At 35.2% G+C, this 25,016-nt stretch overlaps 2 protein-coding genes across 2 annotated transcripts; one reads left to right on the top strand and one right to left on the bottom strand.

Annotated features, from left to right (window-relative positions):
• Positions 1-34: 34 nt before the first annotated feature.
• Positions 35-13,180, bottom strand: LOC117344178 (actin-like). Its single transcript, XM_033906834.1, has 2 exons — positions 12,908-13,180; positions 35-4,138 (listed from the first exon to the last, which is right to left on the bottom strand). The coding sequence occupies exons 1-2, from the start codon at positions 13,085-13,087 to the stop codon at positions 3,212-3,214; spliced, it is 1,107 nt and encodes a 368-aa protein (XP_033762725.1). The 5' UTR covers positions 13,088-13,180; the 3' UTR covers positions 35-3,211.
• A 3,318-nt stretch (positions 13,181-16,498) lies between these two features.
• LOC117344181 lies at positions 16,499-23,716 on the top strand. Its single transcript, XM_033906836.1, has 7 exons — positions 16,499-16,883; positions 17,933-18,023; positions 18,410-18,546; positions 18,768-18,855; positions 20,882-20,967; positions 22,175-22,301; positions 23,423-23,716. Exons 1-7 carry the CDS (start codon positions 16,705-16,707, stop codon positions 23,483-23,485), a joined length of 771 nt encoding a protein of 256 aa, XP_033762727.1. The 5' UTR covers positions 16,499-16,704; the 3' UTR covers positions 23,486-23,716.
• The last annotated feature ends 1,300 nt before the right edge of the window (positions 23,717-25,016 follow it).

Below are 25,016 nucleotides of genomic sequence, written 5' to 3'. Positions count from 1 at the left end.
CCCTTACCAATAAACAAAGTAAACACGTCACATGCATTGTCATATTTTTAATATTTTATGTAAAACAAGATCTAACAAATAACATAACAATACTAAAACAATACAAGGCTTTGAATGTTAATGGATGTCTACTACGTTCTGTACAGATTTAATGATAATGGGTAAATAAGCTCTGTACATTTTAAGGAGAATGGGTATATACTAAGTTCCGTACAGATTTAATGATAAAGGGTAAATAAGCTCTGTACATTTTAAGGAGAATGGGTATATACTAAGTTCTGTACAGATTTAAGGTAAGTGGGTATCTACATAGCTCTGTACATTGTTCAGGAGAATGGGTATCTACTACGTTCTGTACAGATTTAAGGTACTTAAGCTCTGTACATTGTTCAGGAGAGGGGTATATACATGTACTATTAAGTTCTGTACAGTTTTTGCATCTTTTTATCATTGAGCTAGGATATTCACCTGTAATTTGAAAGACATGACAAAAATCTTTAAAATTTGAAACATGACATGTTCTCTGTCTTAAAGTGACATCTTCATAATCCGTGCCAAATATTTTATTAACGAGCTTCACGTTTTCGTTGACTCTTTCAATACCAATGCCAATGTGCATCACGGCAAAAGTGAGGGCTCAAGACTAGTACCAAAATAGTTTCTAAATAGTCCAGTCGTTTCCACACCTAGGCGGTGTGGTAACTCTGCCTTCGATTCTGCCATAACACACTTTCAGGTTGCTGAGAAAATATGTCTATAGAAAGCGGAGTTATTAGATTCTGAAGCTGTAAATAAAACCCCTCTTTATAAGAGGATAACCATGTACTGTGTAATAGAAAGAACAGTCTCAATTAACCAACTATTTAATAAAAATGTGTACTGATAACAAAACATCAGAGAAAATATCCGTTTTTTATAATCTATCATACTCTGGTTTCTGTAATGTGTTGCATTCGAAAACGGTAAATAAATACAGTTTGAGAAAAAATTTATAATCTGAACAAAGTTTTTCTATTCATTATAAGCGAATATCGAGAGCGGAGCTTTTGAATTTCGAATATGAAATGCGATCCTAACGTAATGATGTACAAACATAAATACACGTCTATATATATACAAGTGTATACAAGTGTGAATATAATCATATTAACATAACGCTTTAAAATATTCAATAAATCACATTAAAAATCTGACTTCAACTGTTAAGTATGGCAGTTTTGCTCCCTCTTTTCCACGTAATAAGGAGAGATTCGTCAGGGAAAATCAATACAACGCCTTTATGCTACGAGCCACACCAATTTAATTTACTGATCAATACAAAGCGAATGGAATATGAAACTAGCACCATACAATTATAGGAAACTATACACCTGTTAGTACTTCCATGTATATATGTCTCCTATTTAAGCAAGCAAAATACAAAGCTCATGCATTTAGTATACGAACACTAAACCAGACCGCAGGAATTACAGAACCAACAAGATTCCCCCGTGGCGAGTGTTACATGAAACCACAAAATCAACATACATGTACTCCAGTTATCCCACATTGTAGTCGTCTAGCATGTTTACTCAGTTATCCGATACGATTTTGTAGGGTAATTTTGCAATACATTCATGTAAATCCATCACAATTTCAGAATTTTAATGTGCAGTTGTAAAATGTAAACTTATTTATTTTACAACAAATGCTAAGCAGGTTTTACCAATTACAATCTACATGTATATTAATAACACATGTTACGTGTAGGCGTTCTATTTTGAAAGAAAACAGGAGAACCCAGAGAAAATTAAACCTATGTGATCGGGCAATTGATCAAATCCATTTTCACATATGAAAGGGGAATCGAACTCAGGTCGCCTAGGTGAGAGGCAAGTATTACCAATGTGCCATACGACCACCCCATGCATTTTAAAACAATGATTAATTAGCAAAACAAAGATGGCATAAGCATAAATCCGGGGACGTAATAGTCTAAGAATTTATGAAACTGGTCTCAAACTAATAAACATCTACTACATGATTCTGTTAACGGCCCCTGTCTTCCATTAAAAAACTTATCAAAATCATTAGTTATAATGCCTTGCATCGAAAACGTTTTAATAAAATACTTCTTCTTAGCCTTTTCATGATTTTAAGCACCAACACAATATGTACAATGCAATTTCCTTCGGTATACACTAAAAAGCTTGAGGATGATTTGCCTACCGTAAACCTTGATTAAGGTATGGATCAATACCACCAAGTGAAGATTTAAACATGTTAAAAAGTTGTTTCTCCACAGAAGTACAAATTATATAAAACATCAGTGAAAATGAGGGCGTGAACAATGTACAAACATCACAGTATATATAGAGCGCAAACTCGAGAGCACTTGGTACGCCTTAAACAGGGCGAGCGTAACAGAAGTCGTAATGATTCTGCGGAGCATGGATTTCTATGGACTAGTTACATGTATATTCGCGGAAATTATTGCATTTTATGCTCGACAATATACATATACATTCTGTACATATACCTTAAGTAGCCCTGTAGCTAGTGGTATCGCCATTTTGAAATTTGTGCTCTCGATCTTATGCAGATCACGCGATCCCCCTTAGTGTATGTTACATTAAGGAATTATATATTCATATTAAATATGTTTTAAAGAATTGACGGAAGCTTCATTCATATTTCAATGACAACGACCTCGTCACTTTGTTTAGTAATGCACTATAAAATATATCCTTCTCTAATGGTTAAAGGAAAATGAATTCTAACCTGAAGTAAACAAAGTCTTACAATAAAATCGTGTACAAAATTATACCGAACCTCGCAGGTAAAAAAGATTGACGAAATCGTCTCAATTATAAACTTTGTCTCCAGAATATGTCATTTATTATGCTTTCATGAATTGCTTGATGGCTCCGTAATTCTCAAAAAAAAAAAAAAAAAAATGCGAAACGTTTTTTGAAGGTGAAAATTGACAGGTCATTTGACAACACTTTGACAAACTACCAACCCTCCGATCCATCACGTGTATATATAGAGGAATATACTTACAATACTCTGAACACCAAACTCTCAACACAATACTCTCAATACCATACTTTCTACACCACGAGGTCCATATTATACTGTCCGTTGGTTGGCCGAGACCTCGTGCCATTTCCTTACTAACATTTTGTAATCGTGCATACTGTATAAAATCGGATGTCGGAACCTTCTAGATCTAAAAGAAATTTTTAAGGCTGGTAATATTTACTCCGTGTTCATGGTACTCTTCAGCCGATATTGCTACTTCGTTGTAGTTACTATGGCAACACAAAACGGATCCCCCGAGCCAGGAGGAATACCCCGACGGACACAAACTCACTTTAGACCGAGATGCGTAGAATTCATCTAGACATTTGTCAACTTCAGCTTTGACCCTTTCACGAATGTTGGTGAGTTTTGAACCTCCGCCAGACAGAAATATATTAGAGACCAAACTTGTCGTGCACGATTTGCCTCGAAATGTATCCAACTTTTTAATACAATCACTAATTACTGTTGGAATACTTCTCGTTACACACGGGATGAGATTTGGACTAAACAATGCTTCCGGGCATTGGTACCTCTCTCTACCGATTCTTAGTTCGGTTCCGTCCGGAAGTGTATATACTACTTCCGGTGAGTCTGACAAGGCTGTAAACAAGTTAGGTGCTACAGAACACACAGTTTCCTTCAGGGTTTCCGCAAGCACGGGATCTGTTGTAATAGGCGTGAAAGAATGATCTCGATTTGAAAGAAGATTCATGAAAAATTCAGTAAGTTTATTTCCGGTTACTTCCGAAGACATGATGAAACCTTTGATCGGAAATCCGTCACATATAGGTACGCAGTAACTGGTTCCTGCGCCTAACTCCATCACAAGGCCAGTCAAATGACCAGACGAGTATAGGGACAACACATTGTTTAATGGCAGCAAAGCGCTATGTACTTGGAATTTCTCAAATAAAAGTTCCACCAGTTTCTCCTGATTCTGTTGCACATAAGGAAGAGATCGTCCTAGCAATACCGAGTGATCCTTGGAATCGATACCTAATTTGTTTTTAAAAACATAATTCAACACAGTTTCCGTCGCATCTGGATAAGTAGACTCGTACCCCTCTTGGACCTAAATTAAACATGAAAAATATGTGTTAAGGTTAATCTACACACGTAAACAGTAACAGTCACATGAATATGTAATGTCAAAATGAAAAAAATAAAATATCTCATCATGTTGAAATATAATTCAATCCATTTTAAATATAATAAATATTATTACATTCTCAACGGTCTATCAAAATTAATCTGAAAGGGTAATCAGAGCCAACAAACGGAAATTAAAAACCGGTTTTAAACGAAATATCATCAAACATACGAAATAAGTAAAAATGTTTGGTACACTACCAGATGTAACTCAAAATTATAAATGTAGTTATGGTTAGTGATATCTTATGGCACAGATCGACAATTTCAAAAATGACAGAAGTTAACTTGGCTACATATGTCAGTATGATCACAGGAAATACACGTTATATTACACTATGTATACTAACAACTCGGTCATAATCTGAAACCTTTTTTTGTTTTATTTTGTTTTGTACTTTTTCAAACCTTAAATGTACATCAATATCACTTTGACAACAAACTGATAAACAGTGTGAATATTAGCTTCTGATAAATTAGATACACATTAATGTTTATTTAAACATATTGTGTTGTCGACACAGACATATACATTTTGTACTGTGCGAGAAAAATTCTCACAACTTACGAGCTCTATTTCACGAAAGAAATAGGATAGGATACATCTAGTAACAAATTCAATTCTTTATTTATCTTAAACTGAACATACGTGATATGTATGTACGATGGTGAAAGCATGATAAAATCAAAAGAGCACTCAACATTCATAACACATTACATACTAATTATTTGATATCAAAATGGATCGCAGTCAACTTTCACGATACATGAACCTTTCCAAGTTATATAATTCTTTAATGTTTCCAGAAGATAGCAACAGGATTAATTTTTAGAAAGGAGATTTCTTAGTAATATGTTTAACGTATTTAATTGTAAGCTCTTCTAAGAAGGGAATTTAGTATACAGTAAAATTCGTCCTCTAAGTCGGTCTTAAGTAATTGACAAGTTACGCGCACTATCCCTATGTAAAACAGCTTCTACTACATACACACCTAGTTTTACATAACATTTTTATATATTTCATGGGACGGGTTTATTTAGAAAGGAGTGTAAGCAGACGTGACCAACAATATATTATTGATGTACTAGTAAGAAGAAGTATAGTACATATCGATTGTTTAGAGGAACAAGGACGTATCTCCAACATGTACACAGTGCTTACAAGTAAAGGGCCCTATCTCAAATTTATCAATTTTTAGATTTTAATAAATTACAACTATGAGTGAGATTTTTTTATAGAATTTGTACATTATATCAATTGAAATGGTCTAATTCAGTTAAAATACTATGTGATTTAAAAGAATTAGACAATTTCCATTGATATAAAGTACATATTCTATAAGAAATGCTCAGTCGGAAATGTAATTTATCAAAATAAAAAAAAATGATCAATTTGAGATACGTCCCTGTTCCTCTAAACAATCGATATATATCATATCAATGTACATTTTGTACCTCTGTTTTCGCAAAAGCAAAAAAAAAAAAAAAAGGATCTAGTAGTTGTTTGAACTTTGGTTTTCACCAAAATTCTTACTTTACTTGAAATTGAAAAGAGAGAATCTGCCTAATTTGTTCGGAGCGAAACTTCTAAAGTGTTCTTGCCAAAATCTAGATGAGGTTGTTCAATATCTGATGCTCTGTGAAAGCCCTGCACCTCACAAGAGTCGTTAGATACAATGCCTACCTTTATTCAAACTAAACAACATGTACTTACAAGACTACTTTATGAAATGATGAGCTTTCTTTACGCCAACAGCTTCTGTGTCAAGTTCATTAAATGTGTCATTAAAACTGAGTTTCACTCCCAAATAGGAAAAACAGTTTACAGACTCAAGTATGATACTATTACACTGTAATTTTTCATTTTCTATGAGTGCTGCTGACTTTTTAAATACCACTTTCTTATTTCTCAACGTTAATTCAGTGAACACACAAATGCCTCGTCTTAGTACCGTTCATATCTGATGGTAAATTATCCCGCGTATGCTGTATAGTAGGCATCAACACTTTCCGAGAAGCGTCATGTCGTCAGCGTAACGTAACGACCACTCTTGAAGGTTTGACAGTAAATTGTTAAGGATTCCATCATACTCTTTTAAAAATCAGAATCGGGGAGGCAATTACTCCTTGTAAGACTTCTGCTTCTTTTTAAAGGAAAATTGACAATTTAATGTCTACATATGTACCATAACAATTGATATATTCACATACATTGTACAAAGATTTGGTCATATTTAAAAGCCTGTCTCTGACTTTAAGATTAGAAATATATGTATCATACCATAACGTAAACCAACTGGTCGAGTGAAAGACCTTCTTAATGTCAACGAAACAACACAGGGTAAGTTATTGCTTTGTTGATTAAAGAAAGCATGTAAGACAAAAATGGCCCCAACTGTATCCAACCAAAACGAAAGTTGGTCATATATGTAATTACGTTGTAGCTGTTCGCCCATTTCATCTTACAGCCTTTATTGAATTTGAATTACATTATTGTTTATTCCTTTGAATTGAATTGAATGGAGTTGAATGTATAACTATTTGCTCAAGATGAAATAAAGAATTTGAACTTATATACAAACATTATATAGCCAAACAATAGAGAGGGACAAAGTAAGCGAAGGAAAGACAAACATATTGATTCTGAATCCATACGATAATAGAAGGTGTATACATTACTATAAGACTGCCGGTACTTTCAAGCTATATACATGTACACCTGTCGCATCTTCTAACCAAAGTACATGGGGTACACACACTCCTGATATTTTACGCGTCTACAGTGTCAATATTCATATGTCAGCTCACATTTTGAGGAAACGGAGAAAACTTAAACATTAATGTTGAAAAGTGAGAAACTTTAATTCTCACATACTTCACAAGGTGATCCAGTGGATGTTAGTGATCTGAGAAATAGAATATGCGATCCCCTTGGGAGTGAGACAGATGGGGTGGGCGATGTGTTCTTTTATATTCGCCTAAGCTTAATAATCTTACCCTAGGAGTTGAGACGCCCCTGTCTCATTCTCAAGGGGATGAATGATTATTTTGTTCTTACCCTGTTTACCCTCCTATGTACCTAATATTGTCGTTACATCAGTACAAGACAATGTTGACGTGACGGCATTGCGTTAAGGCTGTTATGTCATTGTAGCTTGTCTCAACCCTAGGGTGATATAAGAATTTATGTAGCGTATACAACGCCACAAATATGATAACGTCATCAATTTTGACGCACATTTATCTATCTAAAATTTATGAAAACTCCACAACTTACAATTTGTGACGTTTTAGTATTTGAGAAAAATAATCAAACCGTGAACAGGGATATTTCAAACCTCATTTAAAAGTTTGGATGGACAGTTTCGGCAATCTTCGCGCTGTGCAGCCAAACTCTTACACTCGGGTTGCGATATCCCTGTCCACAGAACAGCCTCGTGTGATATTCTATTAAACTTGTATAATGAAATGCAATTAACTTGTATAGCCAGCGATAAATCAAAGTCCCAATGCCACTCATATGTACTGTGCATGAGGGAATGAAATACAGTTTAATTCAGTTTAATTCTTAGATCGATTAATCCGTGATGTCCGTCATGCTTCTTGATAGACCACATCGCGATTCCCTAGTTCTTAAATTGTACTCAAATTTCACTATAGACTGATTTAAAACATGCAACCACTTTATTGCTATCGGTATCTATGCTGCGGAAACAATATAACATTAGGCCTCGCCTCATAATCACTTCAACCAGCTCAACTAGCACGACCATTTTGTGTGGCCTATTTTGGAAATGACGAACCAATCAGAAGTCTTCCACATTCATTTTAAGTATCAAATGTAAAAAGAATCGAAGATTTCACTTATCGATTTCAAATGGGAAAATCCGAGCCTAAAACAATATTCGACGGGCGAGGGCCATTTTTATCAACCCAGAGCTCGATGTGACTTTCCAATTTTGCATCATCTAGAGTGTATACGCGTTACCTCCCCTCGCACAAACCAGGAAGCAAGCGTAATTACTCAGTGATTGTGTGAATCATATTAACTGCACTTAATCACAAACAAATACTTCGCGGAAGGAGATGTCATTGTCTAGTGTACATATGTTGTTAGCGTTTTTTGGGGGAAATTATTTCCGGTTCCATCATGAACTCATCGGGATTTATCATAGAAATAAGCGACATTTTGATTCCTCCGAGAGTTCCGAATTAATTTGTTCTGACGAAATTTAGCGATGATCACCTAAGGTGGCTGTTTAATGTCATATACCGAACATTAGGCATATAATGTTGTTAAATCCACCTCTTTATTGAAATGTGACAACCAAGACGCCATGGAAAACATCAATTTAGATACTCAAAATATATCACATGTAGCGTTGGGATTCGGTTGAGATTTCAAAATCGATTATTAAAAGGTTTGTCTACCTTACCTAATCCGGATAGTCTATTTCCTTTGTGGCAGAGTTCAACGCCATTTTTATTTTGTACTTTTATTTCTATCGTACCATTTCAACGTAAATCTTTACTGATGAACAGTTATCATTTACATTTTTACACTCGTGGTGAAACTGAAAGTAGAACTTACACGTCCTGTTTTGAAAAATAATCATCGATGTTGACATCTCATTATCGATTGCCGGTAATCGGTTGACTTTCCGATTAGATATCGATTATAATTGACCATCGGAACAACAATTATCACATGGATATTAAATGGAGAATCACATTTATGCTCGTCATAAACCTTTAATTAATCGAATGCAAATATTATAAACAAACTCGTGACAAAATTTTGACTATTCATTTAAAAACATAAAATATATTTAAAAAAAAAAAACATTCTTTCGTCATAATCAATTATACCGGGGTTTCAGCATAAGGTATAATTAATCGTTTTCTAAACCTCTCAATCAATTAACAAGGTGCACCATTTGGTGCATTTTTATGAGCTTAGCTGTTGTGAGGACAAATAACACCTAACTAGGAAACATGGAGTGTTCAGCACTTAATGACTTCCAACTGTCCATGGGTCGCGAATCAATACCAAAAATACAAAGATACAACAAAATACATTATTTCGCAATAATTTCTGGTCCGACTGTTGGGAATAACCGACTATCCTTATTACTCAGTCGTCACATGCGTGCCTGACCTATATATCGACAGTTAACTATATATAGCACAGACGTGATTCATACAATAGGTCTGGATTATATTACCGGTGACGATCTGTGAGTACCATCAATTTTGGTAATTAAAATATGTAAAATCATTCTGATCTCATTATTTCAAATAACGTGAAAATATTTACTTTACGTGTAGATCTGATGTCATGATAACTTTACAACCATGATAAAATACAGAGGGTTATTGAATTTTCGAATTGGTAAGCGTATATATATATTATATATATACATTCACATTCCTCACAACGGTTTCGATATTCGTACATGTATGTGTGTTGCATTGAAACTACTCCTCAGGAAAGATCCCCCTTGACTTTTCCATAGATACATGTACCACTGGTACTTGTGCAGCTACACAATTGTGTCTATATTTCACAGGTCCCCATTTTGCCTACGGTGGTATTAGTTGTAGTGCGTCGACCAGGGGTCAAAACTGGGTCCCGTGACCTTTAACTGCACTCTGAACTGAATATTTCGTTGACAGTTGTATTGATCTGAGTGAAATTTGTATCAAAATTACGTCAGATATACACATATAGACTCAGATGTATTAATCTGAGTGACATTGTATCAAAATTACGTCAGACATATATACACGTAGAGTATCATACAAGATCATTAATTATCTTTGAACTAAAATTTGCTGAATCCGTTTTATTACAGTAGTTTTATCGATTGCAAAGATATATATTTTATGTTGTCAGCAGTATTTGCAGTGTTCATTAGTGTGTGTCTGCATAACGAAAACGATAAAAAGACACACGGGAATGTTTTAATTTAGTTCGAGATGGAGGCTCTCAGTTTGAGATGGAGACTCCTAGTTCGAGATGGAGGCTCTCAGTTTGAGATGGAGAATCTTAGTTTGAGATGGAGGCTCTCAGTTTGAGATTGAGGATCTCAGTTTGAGATGGAGACTCCTAGTTCGCGATGGAGGCTCTCAGTTTGATATGGAGACCCTTAGTTTGAGATTGCGGCTCTCAGTTTAAGATGGAGACTCCTAGTTCGAGATTGAGGCTCTCAGTTTGAGATGGAGACTCTTAGTTCGAGATGGAGGCTCTCAGTTTGAGAATGAGACCCTTAGTTTGAGATTGAGGCTCTCAGTTTAAGATGGAGACTCCTAGTTCGAGATGGGGGCTCCCAGTTTGAGATAGAGACTCCTAGTTCGAGATTGAGGCTCTCAGTTTGAGATTGAGGCTCTCAGTTTAAGATGGAGACTCCTAGTTCGAGATGGAGGCTCTCAGTTTAAGATGGAGACACTCAGTTTGAGACGGAGGCTCTCAGTTTGAGATTGAGGCTCTCAGTTTAAGATGGAGACTCCTAGTTCGAGATGGAGGCTCTCAGTTTAAGATGGAGACACTCAGTTTGAGACGGAGGCTCTCAGTTTGAGATTGAGGCTCCCAGTTTAAGATGGAGACTCCTAGTTCGAGATGGAGGCTCTCAGTTTGAGATTGAGGATCACAGTTTAAGATGGAGACTCCTAGTTCGAGATGGAGACTCTCAGTTTGAGATGGAGACCCTTAGTTTGAAATTGAGGCTCTCAGTTTAAGATGGAGACACTTAGTTTGAGATGGAGGCTCTCAGTTTGAGATTGAGACTCCCAAGTTTGAGGTGGAAACTCTTAGTTTGAGATGGAGGCTCCCAGTTTGAGATGGAGGCTAGTTGAGATGGAGGCTCTCAGTTTGAGATGGAGACGCTTAGTTTGAGATAGACTCACAATTTTGAGGTCCAATACCATCCGTTTTACTTGAATACCTTTATAGTTAGGTACATGTAGTTACAGGATTACTAGCTTTCGTCTCACCGACTATATCATACGATATACGTCTGCATCTGATTAATATTTATAGAAAAAATAGACCCATCCGGAACTCCTCGGGGAATCTACATTAGTACCATTATTTCAGCGACAATACCCGATGAGTTCAGGATGAAATCGACCCTGTTCCTTCTATATAAAAGTTGATATATTATGAGTAGGGGCTAAGTTTATTTTCCTATCGATACTGATCAGATGCAGACGCAAGTGACTCAGTATTCTTTAATGAAGTAAAAATATATGGTACAATCTCCAATGAAAATTCACTTTCGTAGTCTAAATTGACAGCTGTAATGAAGATATAGGGTTATATTTGTATAAAAGCCGGCTTTTATTCTATAAGATTTACTTACATGTACAAATGATCGTTAAAATGTCATTTTATCAGATGTCCGATCACGTTCTATTTTTAGAAATGTCTCATTGAAGCGACCATCCTTACGTTGTCTAGGTAGTAGAAAGAAATATCTTACGCAATATGCATCAATCCATCTATGTATTTTATGATGGTTTCTTTATTTAGCTATGATTCACGTGTTCTTATAAATTTACACGTGCTTGATGAATGGAAAGTGCAAATCAAATAAAACAGACAATGTAACACTGTATACAGATGGGGAGAGAACCACATGTATATTAAAATGATCATGATACAGGGTGTACATTTATCAGACATTGACATAGTAATTATAGTACATATTGTATTTTATCTGATAACTTATACAATCTGTCACCCTTAAATGTCACTATTCCTTATATGGTAATTTTGTTGAACGAGACCATGTGTAAAGTGCTCCCGTGTACAATTGTATTTCAGCTATACACATATACAGGCGTGAAGCCGGTACATTCTGTAAGTACATGTATACGTGTTTACACAAATAGGAGCCAGATACGTATAGTACAAGGCTACATGTAGGTCACATCATGCGGCGCTGAATTTAATTAAAGTTGGCATTGAAACGGGTATTAGATCACAGATGTATGAAATACGTACATTTTAAACACATATTCACAAAAGATATACGTATCATTTTCCTTCATCTTATCTTAAATTTAATTTGCACACGGTCCGGCTACAAATACATGTACAATGTACGTACGTTGTACATGTTGATGTATCAGTATATGAGCAGAAAGGGCCAATTACGTCTGAAATCGTCTCCGTAAGGACAGTGTCATTTAAAAACAAACAAGATAAACACAGTTTAAGTGCATTAAACTACATACATGTAGATGTGTATACGTCATAGTCTGGTATAAAGGATCGATGTGTGTGTACCCTGTACCCGAAATAACTCTAATCTTCATTAGACAAAGTTAGACTTGCTCAGGTACACGCACGTACGTATACTTTTCAAACCGCGTGTATATATAGTTCAAATTGATGAAGACATTGTGTATTGCTTGAATTTGTTTACATATAACTTATAAGGACGCCGCACACCATGAAAACATTAGCGATAATCAACTATATAATATATGTATTTGCATTGTTGATCATTTTTAGTTTACACACACACACACACACATATATATATATAGCTAAAACTTGCATACATATTTACAAAAAAATGCACAGGTTCACGAGCTGATTGTGCACATCTACAATTTGATAATCTGTTAATCTATAGCAACATTGCAGCATTCTCTTTAGCAAAATGATAATCAGTACTAGTGTTACCTGTTGTGAATGCCACTGCGCTTCCGCGGTAGGGAAAACGGCACAGGGAGCCTGCTCGCCTGCAAAACCAGCTTTCGTGTGTCTCGTCCCCAGATCAATGACAACGCTTTTCCGACTGTCTAGTGTCGGCTGTATCAGCATCCCATCGCTCAGGTCGAGAAGGAGAGTCGACAAATCCATGTCGGATAGTTGTGACTGATTACCGGCACAATCCTGTGCACGCCAGCTTATATTTTGTTTTGTTTACATGTTTAGTTATGACTCACATATTCTACTTCCGCCTGGAGGTATTGTATACTGTAGAAACCGTAGTCTTTTCCGGATATGAAAAAAAAAAAAAATTAAGAAGTACACATGTATATTGTACCTTTAAACTCAATTACCCAATTTATTACGTCATTCAATGTACAGTAGCCACGTGATAATGATTACATACATTGTTGTCAGAGCTAAATCTTATATTTTTTCAGACCTTTAATAAAATATTCTTTTTTTTTTTCATTCGAAGCCGTAACCGAAATACATGTATAACAGGACGAGGTATTACAGTAGCATGGCAATATTGTATTTCTGCCAAAAGAAAACAAATAAGCTTATAACCAAAAGGATGACTTCTACATTTTGCTGATAATAAGGTACTTGTATCTGTTACGTTAAACATTAGCATACAGCCCCACCCCCACCCGCCGTGAACAGCAATTGAATGGACTTCAAATGGTGCCATTTGGTCGTATTTGGAAAACACGTGTGATCTATCATTATACACATGATTAACGTTGAAATGGACTATTCTTTTATATGTTTTACTGATTGATGAGATAGCCATACCTTTCATTGAATTGATAGCATTACGTAATAAGTAATTATAAGTATGGTTTATGTGAAGGTATTTTACTCCTAGTCAGTATTGAGAAAGTTTCTGGACGGCAGCTTTTTCTCGTTGTAATCAAATATGATTAGAGCAGAGACACATACAAATAAGGAACTCTCCAGCAAAAATTGATAAATTAAAAAATTCAAATTATTTGATAACAATTTTCAAATTTGACATTTTACTGAGCATCCTTCTAATAGAAAGTTGACTTAACCCCGACACCTACATTTTATATACATACATGTAACTCCAGCTTAATAATCAGACGATTAAAAAAGTTAAGATATTATATTTAAATACAAACTTCGAATGCTAAAATTTCTTGACTTTAATACGTACATATACTTCGGAAAATGATATACAAGCCATGGCTTATGGGCTTACATGGCAACTACCCCCTCGGCATAAATGAATTCATCTTCGGTGCATAATAATACTTCTGGCTTGAAATTATTATCGGAAATGAATGAGGGTCCCACCTTGGAAATAATTCAGAAATGTAAAAACACATAAACGGAGCTCACTTTATAAATTGTTAAGTTATATTTGTTTATTTTACGTAACGACTAAATTCCTACAAATCATTACTGTATCCAGATGAAACCGACAAGGTCGCCGTATAGATTACCATAAACATCTACCCTTTTCACGCCCGATTTGTTTTAAATAATAGGACACTGAATTTATATTGAGAAATGCTGAGAAGGAGAAAGAACATTGGCAGTCGGTACATGTGATCTCATAGTGTGGTTTTATTAAAGGCACAGGGGCTTGGCACGATTTTCCAAATAATGGTCCATATATATATGTATTATAGTGACACTATAATACATATATATATGGACCATCATTTGGAAATTCGTGCCAAGCCCCTGTGATTAAAGGTAACGTGTACAACCCGGCAGTTAATGTGTTGATAATGCCCTTAACAGGCCCCCTCACCATTATCGCCCATTTGGCTTCCAAGTTATCGCTATGTCATTGAAATGAACTAGGGGTGGGACATCAGAGTTGCTTCCCTTTGTGTACGCGTACCCTCTTCATATGGCCTTATATGGTAATATGGCTCTAGCAAATCAGCCCTCTGATTACCAAATAAGTACAAACTCTATGCCGCTGTCTGTCAATCATTCGATTGATCCGTTTTGATATCTACAACCAAACACATACCTGTACAGATACGCACTGAGCCTGAAATCCTGCCACGGAAATACTTCAAGAATTACGAATAGAAAAAATATATATAAATAAATGGAATGAAAACAAGAGGCCCATGGACCTTATCGGTCACATGAGTTCTGGTATATGGTATGTTCACCTAACATTCAACACATCTTTGAACTAGAACACTGACGACAGGCCAGCAAGGGCCCTCTCGTACATTATAAATGTACTCAGTGATGTTACTCTTGTTTTTGTGCTGGGCTAACAGATTGTCAATATTAGTATAATACTCATTTGTTATCTGCACCTTAGAAATATCACCCCAATAAAAGCCATGGTTATGAGACCAGAAGTCAAATTTGCCCTTGAGCTTTGGACAAAAATGACCTTGATCTTTGACCCAGTGACATTGATCTTTAGTCAGTCAGTGGACTACTTGTTTAATCCCAACCAATTTTGTTTCATAAATCTATAACAAAATGTTTAGCAGTGAAAAGACACAAAGGGAGATCTTTACCTTTAACTATGTGACCTTGACCTTTGGTCCGTTAACTGACTTTACTTCATAATAATATAATTATGTTCATCAGTGGAAAGATAAAAAATTGTCCTGATTTTTGACTCACTAACCTTTGATCAGTTTACTCGTTTGATTCTGCCAGAGTTCAAATTAGTCCTTGAACTACGGCTCCTAATGACTTTGACCTATGTCATAACAATTTTTTCTTATAAAAGTTACAAAATTTAATTTGACCTTGACATTTGGCTCAGTGATCTTGATATTTGTTCATGTGACTACTTGCTTAATTCTAACAAACATTGTTTCATAATGTTATAACAAAATGTTTATCAATTAAAAGATACAAAATGAACATTGACCTTTGACCCAGTGATCTTGACGTTTGGTCATTCAAATACTTGGTTTTTGGCCAACTTTACATCGTAATGTCATAAGAAAATATTCATCAAAATTTTTTTTTTTACGTTTACCAGTGTCATTAACCTTTTTCGCCCAGTTACGTTAACCTTAGGCCAGTTTAGTCCTTGTTAAATTCAGACCGTTTTTGCTTTTACCTTCTCATAACTAAATGTTCATCATTGAAAAGATATTTGACCTTGAAGACATTATCCCTTGCCGTTGGTTTAATTTTTGACCCCAAAATGTATTTGTGAATGGAACAAATATCATGACCCGCAGCTTTAGTTATCGACAAGAAGTCGTCCCCTGGCCCATGTGACCTTGAAAAGAAGCCAAGGTAATTTATTTAAATAAATTTAGTAGCTTTTATCCCAGCATGCTACTGACCCAATATAATAACCATGTGCATCCTGTTTATGAAAAGAAGTCGAAAATAAAGATTGTTAACGGACAACCGACGGACGACGGACGACGTACGAGGGACGACGAACGACGCCCGACGAACGACGACGGGCGACGACACAAGGCGATTGCAATAGGTCGCTTGATACTTTGTTTCAGGTGACCTAAACATCGTTGTGTTGAAAAAGTAAAATACACATGACTTGTGCAAGGCTCAACGACCACCAACATCACTATCAGAATGTGAACTAACGTACCCTTGTGACTGGTCCTGAGATTTATCTCTATTTACTCGTGTGTCTATCCACATGTGTCCTGTGTATTTACCCACGTGAGGTAAAATGATTTCATTATCTTAATACACAATACATTTTCTCTGTAATCGCAGGACCTTCACATGTACTAACATTTATCTTGGTCCATGTCTTAAGCATATAAATGCACACGATGTTGATGACACGGGTCGTGCTGTATATTGCTATCTTAATGAGCATTGGACGTCACGTGACTGCTAAAAACCCATCGTGTACAAAGACATCAGCATGCGCATGCAAATTCCCGGATGGTTCAGGAATTGATTTATCGGACCTCGATAGTAAAGACCCTAAAACCCCAACGTAAGTATGTTATGATGAGAGTTAATTAACATTCCTGGTGTAAAGTACACCAGTACTGTAAGTTACTTATGCTACAACTGCCTACCAGCATCTTCTTAACGTTCATCTGTTGGTACCCTATATGACTCATCAGTGATGATGTTGAAATATAGCTCAAAACTAGTGACATAATCTTAGCGTGTTAAAATACAGGAATATTGATACGACAGGAAAAGAACATATATGTAACCCTCAGATGTGATTAACAATGTTTTACGATTGAATATGAAACATAGAATTACAAATGCCAGTGAAAATGACAAAGGAAGACAATATCTGACTGATCTGCGTTCTTGGAATATGGCGTGGCAACAGGTCTGAAGAGTCATGGTTAGTCATTTGATTGGTCCGTAACTAAACTTACAACGTTATGTTTGGAGATTGAGAAGAAGCTACAGTCAAACCGAGCTTTAACTGTGACACTGTCGCATGATATCATTTAACTTGTCTCCAAGAAATCACTGTTAGTGGTGGTGCTTTCACGACAAGCTCAGTTGAACATCCGCAATGCGAAGCAAAAAAACAACAAACAAAAACAAAAATAACAAAAAACACATTTCATGCTTGTACATAGAAGATAATTATCGAGAGCTGATGACTTGGAGCTCAATATTCAACATTTTCTTTCCTAAGGAGGGAGTATTCTGATTTTTAATATCGGTAGCAGCAATGATCGGATTTATATGAAAAGCAGTCGACCAGCGTCAATCCGAAGTTATTAGTCCGGAAATTTGAAATTTCTGATAGGAAGGTTATGAATGTAGACAATATATATCTTCTTAACAATGTTTATATGGATGAATCTGGAATTTCTGACGAGTTTACCGGGTTCGACAGGGTAGAGAATGGTGTCTTCTGTAAAGAAGGTATCAGTGATAAAAGAATAAGCCAGCAGCTGTGCCCCAATTCATATGACTGTAACGGAGATAGTCGAATCCAGCCATTGGTATTTATCAGTATGTATCGGCATATCGCCTAGTTATATATTTTTGTCTTTTGTATCTCGTCAGGTTTGCCGATGTACCTCCTGACAGTGGAAGTGACCAGTTCTCATGGAACCCGTGTACGGCCTTTGATGAGAAGGATTGTATGAACGTAGCGGTAAACATATTTTCCCACCTAAACTATCCTCGTTACATTTAGACTCATTTACAGAATTACAAAATCTCGGCCAATTTCGTCAAAGTTCGGAATAAAACGTCCACTATCGAAATTGACCGTGATGTTGTGATTGTGTGTTTCAATCGTGTACATTATGATTTGTTGTCAATAACTGAGTTCACTAGTTTACTAGTAACTGCCCTTGAAGTTGACTATACAAGATTATCTACCGGCTCCATTGCATGATTCAAGAGCGGCGACGAATGGCCCCGAAACGTTTGAATTGGTTTGTTATCATTTGGCATTAGGGACAGCATTGACGTTTTATTGAGCGATATAGAGTGAAGTAGTTTCAACATAAATGCATTTTATTATTACTTATATAGCTATGCGACATACACCAGAATGACAAAAGTGCCGAGTATTTTGCTATAGGCACCCAGGACACGGCGGACTTCACATATACCAGCGATGGACAACTACAGATTACCTACATCTACGAAGGGACAGGAAGAGCTAAACGGTAGGACAATGATCGAACATATTCAAATATCTTTAGGAACGCATGAACTCTATCGTATTAGGAAAATCTCCAATGGTTTCCGATTGTAATTATATAGATTTTATATATCTATTTAATGTTTTGATGAAATCAAGATAGAATGGATTGAAACTGCATTCATATCGGTCTACCTATACGTTTACTTGAAAATAAATTGTTCCGTGCCGATTGTTTTTTTACAGACAGTCCTTCATTACGTTGACATGTGATCCTCAACAGAGCGGCGTTTTCACTGCCACCGGAGAGAACCCGAGTGGTAGTGGCATGTATGTAAGTAAGATATCTAATATTGTAATCATATCCATAGTGATAAGTTTGTCCAAGTTTGTTCTGGCATGTTCAGCTTTTGACGACATGAAACAACAAATTCATACCAAAAAGGGTAAAAAAACATATACACAGGCAATATTCCTTTCACGTGAAAGGGCAAAAAAGTGAAATTCACGTGAAATTTTTCACATGAATTTCACGTGAATTTTTTTCAGGTGAATTTCACGTGAAAAATTTCAGGTGAATTTCACGTGAAAAAAATATTCACGTGAAATTCATGTAAAATTCACATGAAAAAATTCATGTGAATTTCACGGGAAAAAATTCACGTGAATTTCACATGGAAAAAATTCATGTGAATTTCACGTGAAATTCACGTGAAGGAATATTGCCTGTGTACGAGTACAATTTTAGCAATAAATGCATATTATAAAATCGCAAATGTGGAAATGGGGCCCAGATCGGACACCGATATACACTAATCTGGTTTGACGTGTTAAAGTGTATAGGATAATTATATATGGATTGAATAGATACCAACCGCTCGCCACGGGATATGTAGCTAGCTACTGGTATTCGTAGCCGCAATGAAAATTAAAAAAATCTATTCAATTCATATATTTACATAACCTTGATTTAAAAAATTTATATCGAGAAAACGAGAAATTTTATTAAAAAGAAAAATTTGTCATGTATACGACGAAACGCCAAATTATTAGAACAGCCGGGAGATCCCGCCTATGCACCACGCCATTGTTTTAATGTCGTTCCGCATTTTCCGGTCTTTTTTGTTTAATTTTGTATAAAACAAAAAGAAAGAAGCATTAAAGTAAAAATAATATTAAATACAATCATTCAATATTTTTAACACTTATCTCGTACCAACGTTATCGATCCAAGGGAAGCTACTCTTCCTGTCTTACTGTCGATGGCGTATTAATATGACATAGTGTATTCATGGTCATATGGTTGTTGTTTTCACTTGGTATGTTCATATCAGCAAACCACATTAGGAATGTAAATATAAACAAATATATTGAAGAAAATGCATTATAAGACCACGAGAATTACTATCTAAAGATTTATTTTTTTCATGACAGTTAACGGATCCTTACCACTTTTTTTGTCAATAATTCTGTCATATTGGCATGACCTTGGTTCCCGTGTATTTTCGAACAAGTTCTGTTTCCTGTGAAAATACTTAAATTAAATCTTTGTTATTGCTATTTTTTTCAAAATATTGTCTGTCATATACTTTCACAGAACTAGATAAAGGATATGTCGTTATTGTAAAGCGTATTTTCAGCCATTGTCAGTTGCAATATCTGATTATAATTAGACAGAATACAAAACAAAATCCGCCTATCAATGTTTAGCCAATTTTAATTACCACACGTGTGGGATTGTGCTTTGAAGTAACAAAAATGAATGGTAGATGTATACACTATTTCAACTCCATACTAAGGAAGGCGTGGTTTGATCTTCCTCTGCGGCATAATGGCGGTATACAAAGCTTAAACATTCGAATTTTGACCAGATTTGATGACTTTTAAAATACATAATCATTGCCCCAATAAACACCGTATTGTACAAGACTACTGACATTTTGTATATTACATTTCTAAAACATTTTAAAGATAAGTAGTTCATATCAAATGTAAACCAGCCAAAAAATTATATGACAAGATATATGATATATACTTTTTTTTTTACATGATTTAGCGGTAGGCATGCTGACTTGGTGTTATTTTATTGATAACCTAAAAAGTAATGTACACTTTTGATCTATATCAAAAACAGTGCAGTATATAATATGATGATGTTTAAATGCTTATCAAAGTATTGAATATGCGCCAGATTTGCTACCAATGTACCTTTTGTATATCTGACATTCAGAAAATAAATATGCATTTATTCTTTATTTAATTATGCAGATATATCTAGTATAAATTACGTGAGGAAACCTTTCTGTATATAACAACTGGAAGAATAATAATTTATGAGAAATGATAAAATTATTTTGCAGTATTTTGACCTCACGTCTAAGTTGGCATGCTACCCCAAGGAATCTTCCGGATCATCGCTCTCCGTCGGGACCATTATTTGTATAGCGTACGTGCATCACACTCTGATAAACACTAACGACAATATCAGTAACAATGGTTTGTTGTGTCTTTAAAGCCAATAAAATAGTGATCTATAATGTCAAAATGTTTTGAAGATAACGGTCAATTGTTTAATTATTCTCCATACTCCAAAGGTCGAAATGTGATCATTCTGTCACTAAACATAGAAAAACATATTTCAGTTTCTTTATGGAATATTTTGAATCTATTGGAGTGATCAAATATATCACCAACTCATAAAAATGAAAAAAAAAAAAAAAAATAGATAAAAACAAGTAACACAATTATTTGTATGTATTAAGCATGGCCATTTTTTAATTCTTAATTTCAATTTTAGATAAAGGACGTTTACGATTGTGTTATACGTATGAATTTATCTACTTCTTTGACAAGCAAAGAATTGTACCTTTGATTAATGCATTTCGGATTAGGTTCAATTAAGATTGTAACACATTAAGCAATAAACGATCAAGAAATGTATGTTTTTTACAAACACAAAAACATCAATAAATGTTGTTTTTATTTACAAACACAAACATATCAATAAATGTTGTTTTTATTTACAAGCACAAAAACATCAATAAATGTTGTTTTTATTTACAAACACAAACATATCAATAAATGATGTTTTTATTTACAAGCACAAACACATCAATAAATGTTGTTTTTATTTACAAACGCAAAAATATCAATTAATGTTATTTTACAAACATAAAAACATCAATAAATGTTTTGATGTTTATTGGCATCGAGTACATGGTATGGCAGATATTTTACATCCAATAGGATTGTCATTATACATTATATATTGGCTGCCAGAAATAAACTACTAAGTTAATTGACAATTTGAAATTCAAAATAATTTCGAAAATATTATAATTATCTATTGCTTATTGTCTATGCCTTGATGGTAATGATCAACCAGCTATCAAAGAAAAAGTTAAACGGTTTGTGTTGATAATTATCAATGTTACTTTGGAGATAACGAAATTCATGTAACAGTACTAGTAGAATTTTTAAATAGCTACCAGTTAGATAATGCACCTAATGCATATAGATGGTGGAATCAATAATGCACCAATTTGCAATCGACAATATATACTCTTGAAAATGCTCGTTGTTGCAAAACTTTCTGAAATAAATACTTTTTAAACTGAATTAGATGAAAACTTTTACATATTTTTATTACCCAGATTCTTCAGTGTCATTCTACTCTACTTTATCGGGGGTGTTGTATTCCAACTTGCCGTCAGGAAAGAACGAGGGACTAATTTGATTGTCCATAAAGAAACCCTGATTGGTATTCCAGGATTGATAAAGGTAAATATAGTTTGTATCCTGATTTCCTTTATTGAATTATAGAATTTTCGATAAATACTATACATACATGATCAATGTAATACCTTATAAATTTAAAACAAGATGGAGTTTACTTAAATAAGTTATTCCAATTTAATGTAATTTATGAGGACGGGTGTACTTAAGCATTGACGTCAATTATTTTTAGTTTCATCAGGGTATGAAAAAATTGTTTGCAAACTGTATAAATCCGCGTAGCGGAATCTTACAGAACTTTGCAAACATTTTTTTTATACCCCTATGAAACTAAAAAAACAATTGACATCAATGCTTATAATTGATTTTTGAAAATAATTTTCTTATTTAAAACATGTTTTATGTACAATTTTACTGGTTTTATATGGGATTATTTTTCTCAAATCAATACGCAACGTCAATTGTGATATTGTGACGTCACATTTTTCACGCCATTCTCGTAATTTTGTTCATAGTGGTATAATTAATTTTCCATTGTTTGTACGCAGAATGCGGCTTTCTGATTGGTTGAGATTTTTTTTTCTCATACCACTATGAAAACAATTCCGAGAACCCAAATGAAACTAATAAAAATTGACATCAATTCTTAAATGAAAAAAAAAATCTCAACCAATCAGAAAGCCGCATTCTGCGTACTAACAATGGAAAATTAATTATACATTGTATTTATATATACGTTGTACTGCAAATAAGATCTATATCTTTACCTATCAATGTTTATTTAAGAGGAATGATCACGAATCCAACCATTATATCACTGTTTACATACCTATATTTTCGCACTCATATTGTAGTTCAATATTGACGTCTAGCAGATTTGTGTGACGAGAAAAAGCGCACCTAGACTTCTAGCTATGAAAACAATACAGAAAGAGAAATTAAGTCAATTTGTATTTTAGCGTAATGCTTTTTAGAAGAAGAAAATAAGACAAACACTAACGATGTACGCTTACAGTAAACATAAATGTTACAGTAAACATAAATGTTCAAGTTAAAAAAAAAACAACAGTTAATAGATATTAATGACTGCGAAATGCATTTAATAGAACAACTTGCATGAACAAAATTTAGCTCTTTTTAAAACAAATTTACTTTTCTACTTTCAGGACGGAACCATGTTTATTTTCCGAAGAGGCACACTCACTGAACGTAAAAAGTTAATACATTGAATAAGGATTTAATGTATTCACTGTAATGTAATATGAAAAGTTACTTCAATATGGTTTCTTTATGTTTTTACCTTGGTACCGGGTTGATATCACATGACTTGCCTACTATGTCATGAAACACGTCGATGTCAGCTGCAGTCGGAGGTTGGGAATGTATCTACTGAATGATAAATAACAGGTTATACGGGACTTAAAAGTAACGAAAATAAATCGGCTACACACTTAACAGTATGTTGAATTCTTGCTTATCTTTTCGACTTTCTGACGTCTCACTTGCCCGCACCTTGCTTTTTGAATGTGGATTTTCGACCAAAACACTAAACGGCAATTTGCTGTCTCCTACTTTCATTTAAACTGACAGTAGTAACAACCGTTGTTAGAAAGGAAGGTTAAAAAGTACTAGGTAATCCGTTGTCGGATTGGAAGACGATACGTACTTGGTAACCCGTATAGTCGGAATGGAAGGCGGTACGTACTTGCTAACCCGTAGTCGGAATGGAAGGCGGTACGTACTTGCTAACCCGTAGTCGGAATGGAAGGCGGTACGTACTTGCTAACCCGTAGTCGGAATGGAAGGCGGTACGTACTTGCTAACCCGTAGTCGGAATGGAAGGCGGTACGTACTTGCTAACCCGTAGTCGGAATGGAAGGCGGTACGTACTTGCTAACCCGTAGTCGGAATGGAAGGCGGTACGTACTTGGTAACCCGTTGTCGGAATGGAAGGCGGTACGTACTTGCTAACCCGTTGTCGGATTGGAAGGCGGTACGTACTTGGTAACCCGTTGTCGGATTGGAAGTCGGAAGGCATTTAGTACAGGTATTCATGCGGCTGCATGGTATAACTCACGAGACGAACACACAGGCGAGACTAGTGGGATAACAACATGCAGGTGGCAGCTCCCGAGCTTTGCAACCACGGAAAAACAAAGAATTTGGCAAGACTCACCTGCTACGCGGAGACAGTTGCCTTAAAAACCGATATACCTACTGCACACATTTTGATGAATGCGTCAAATTCAATAGCTTCTCACACGAGGAAAGAAAAGCGCTTTTATCTCGGCATTACGTTGCCAGGCACGAGGAGTATTGGACTGCTATGACATGTTAGCTTGTTTATTTGAAGAAATGCTCTAATCCTCCAAACCACAGGGCACCGATACAGGACAACAGGCCACTCGACGATTAACTTACTTATTATACATAATGCCAACAAACGATTTGCGAAAAAAAATGACAAAGAAGCAATTCATGGACACCTTACAGGGCTCTGAAATGCGCATGCGCATTCACAGTCCAGATGTGCACATTTAACGAAATCTTACAGTTTTTGTTTTTAGTTTGAAACACAAGTCTATACAAGCAGTTGAAGAGTGAGAATGTAACAGCGCTCAGCAAGGCACTGTTGTAGTGAATGATATTCGAAAATTAAATGATTATTTTACATTGCAGTTGTAATCGGTTCTGGTTAGTGTAACACTATTAAATTGTCAAGAAAGGAAGAATCATTCAACCAGGCCTAGTATCCATTCT

Source organism: Pecten maximus, chromosome 15, assembly GCF_902652985.1.
Source record: "Pecten maximus chromosome 15, xPecMax1.1, whole genome shotgun sequence".
NCBI lineage: Eukaryota > Metazoa > Mollusca > Bivalvia > Pectinida > Pectinidae > Pecten > Pecten maximus.
The sequence above is the reverse complement of the archived record's forward strand: the minus strand, read 5'-3'. Positions and strand labels throughout refer to the sequence as shown.

Excerpts from the sequence above, each read along its gene's own strand:
- LOC117344178 (XM_033906834.1), bottom strand. The coding sequence starts at position 13,087 with ATGGATTTGTCGACTCTCCTTCTCGACCTGAGCGATGGGATGCTGATA. Across the intron at positions 4,139-12,907 it reads CGCAGTGGCATTCACAACAG|GTCCAAGAGGGGTACGAGTC; the intron begins GTAACACTAGTA and ends TGTTTAATTTAG.
- LOC117344181 (XM_033906836.1), top strand. The coding sequence starts at position 16,705 with ATGCACACGATGTTGATGACACGGGTCGTGCTGTATATTGCTATCTTA. Across the intron at positions 16,884-17,932 it reads AAAGACCCTAAAACCCCAAC|GTTTGCCGATGTACCTCCTG; the intron begins GTAAGTATGTTA and ends GTATCTCGTCAG. Across the intron at positions 18,024-18,409 it reads AGGATTGTATGAACGTAGCG|CTATGCGACATACACCAGAA; the intron begins GTAAACATATTT and ends TTACTTATATAG.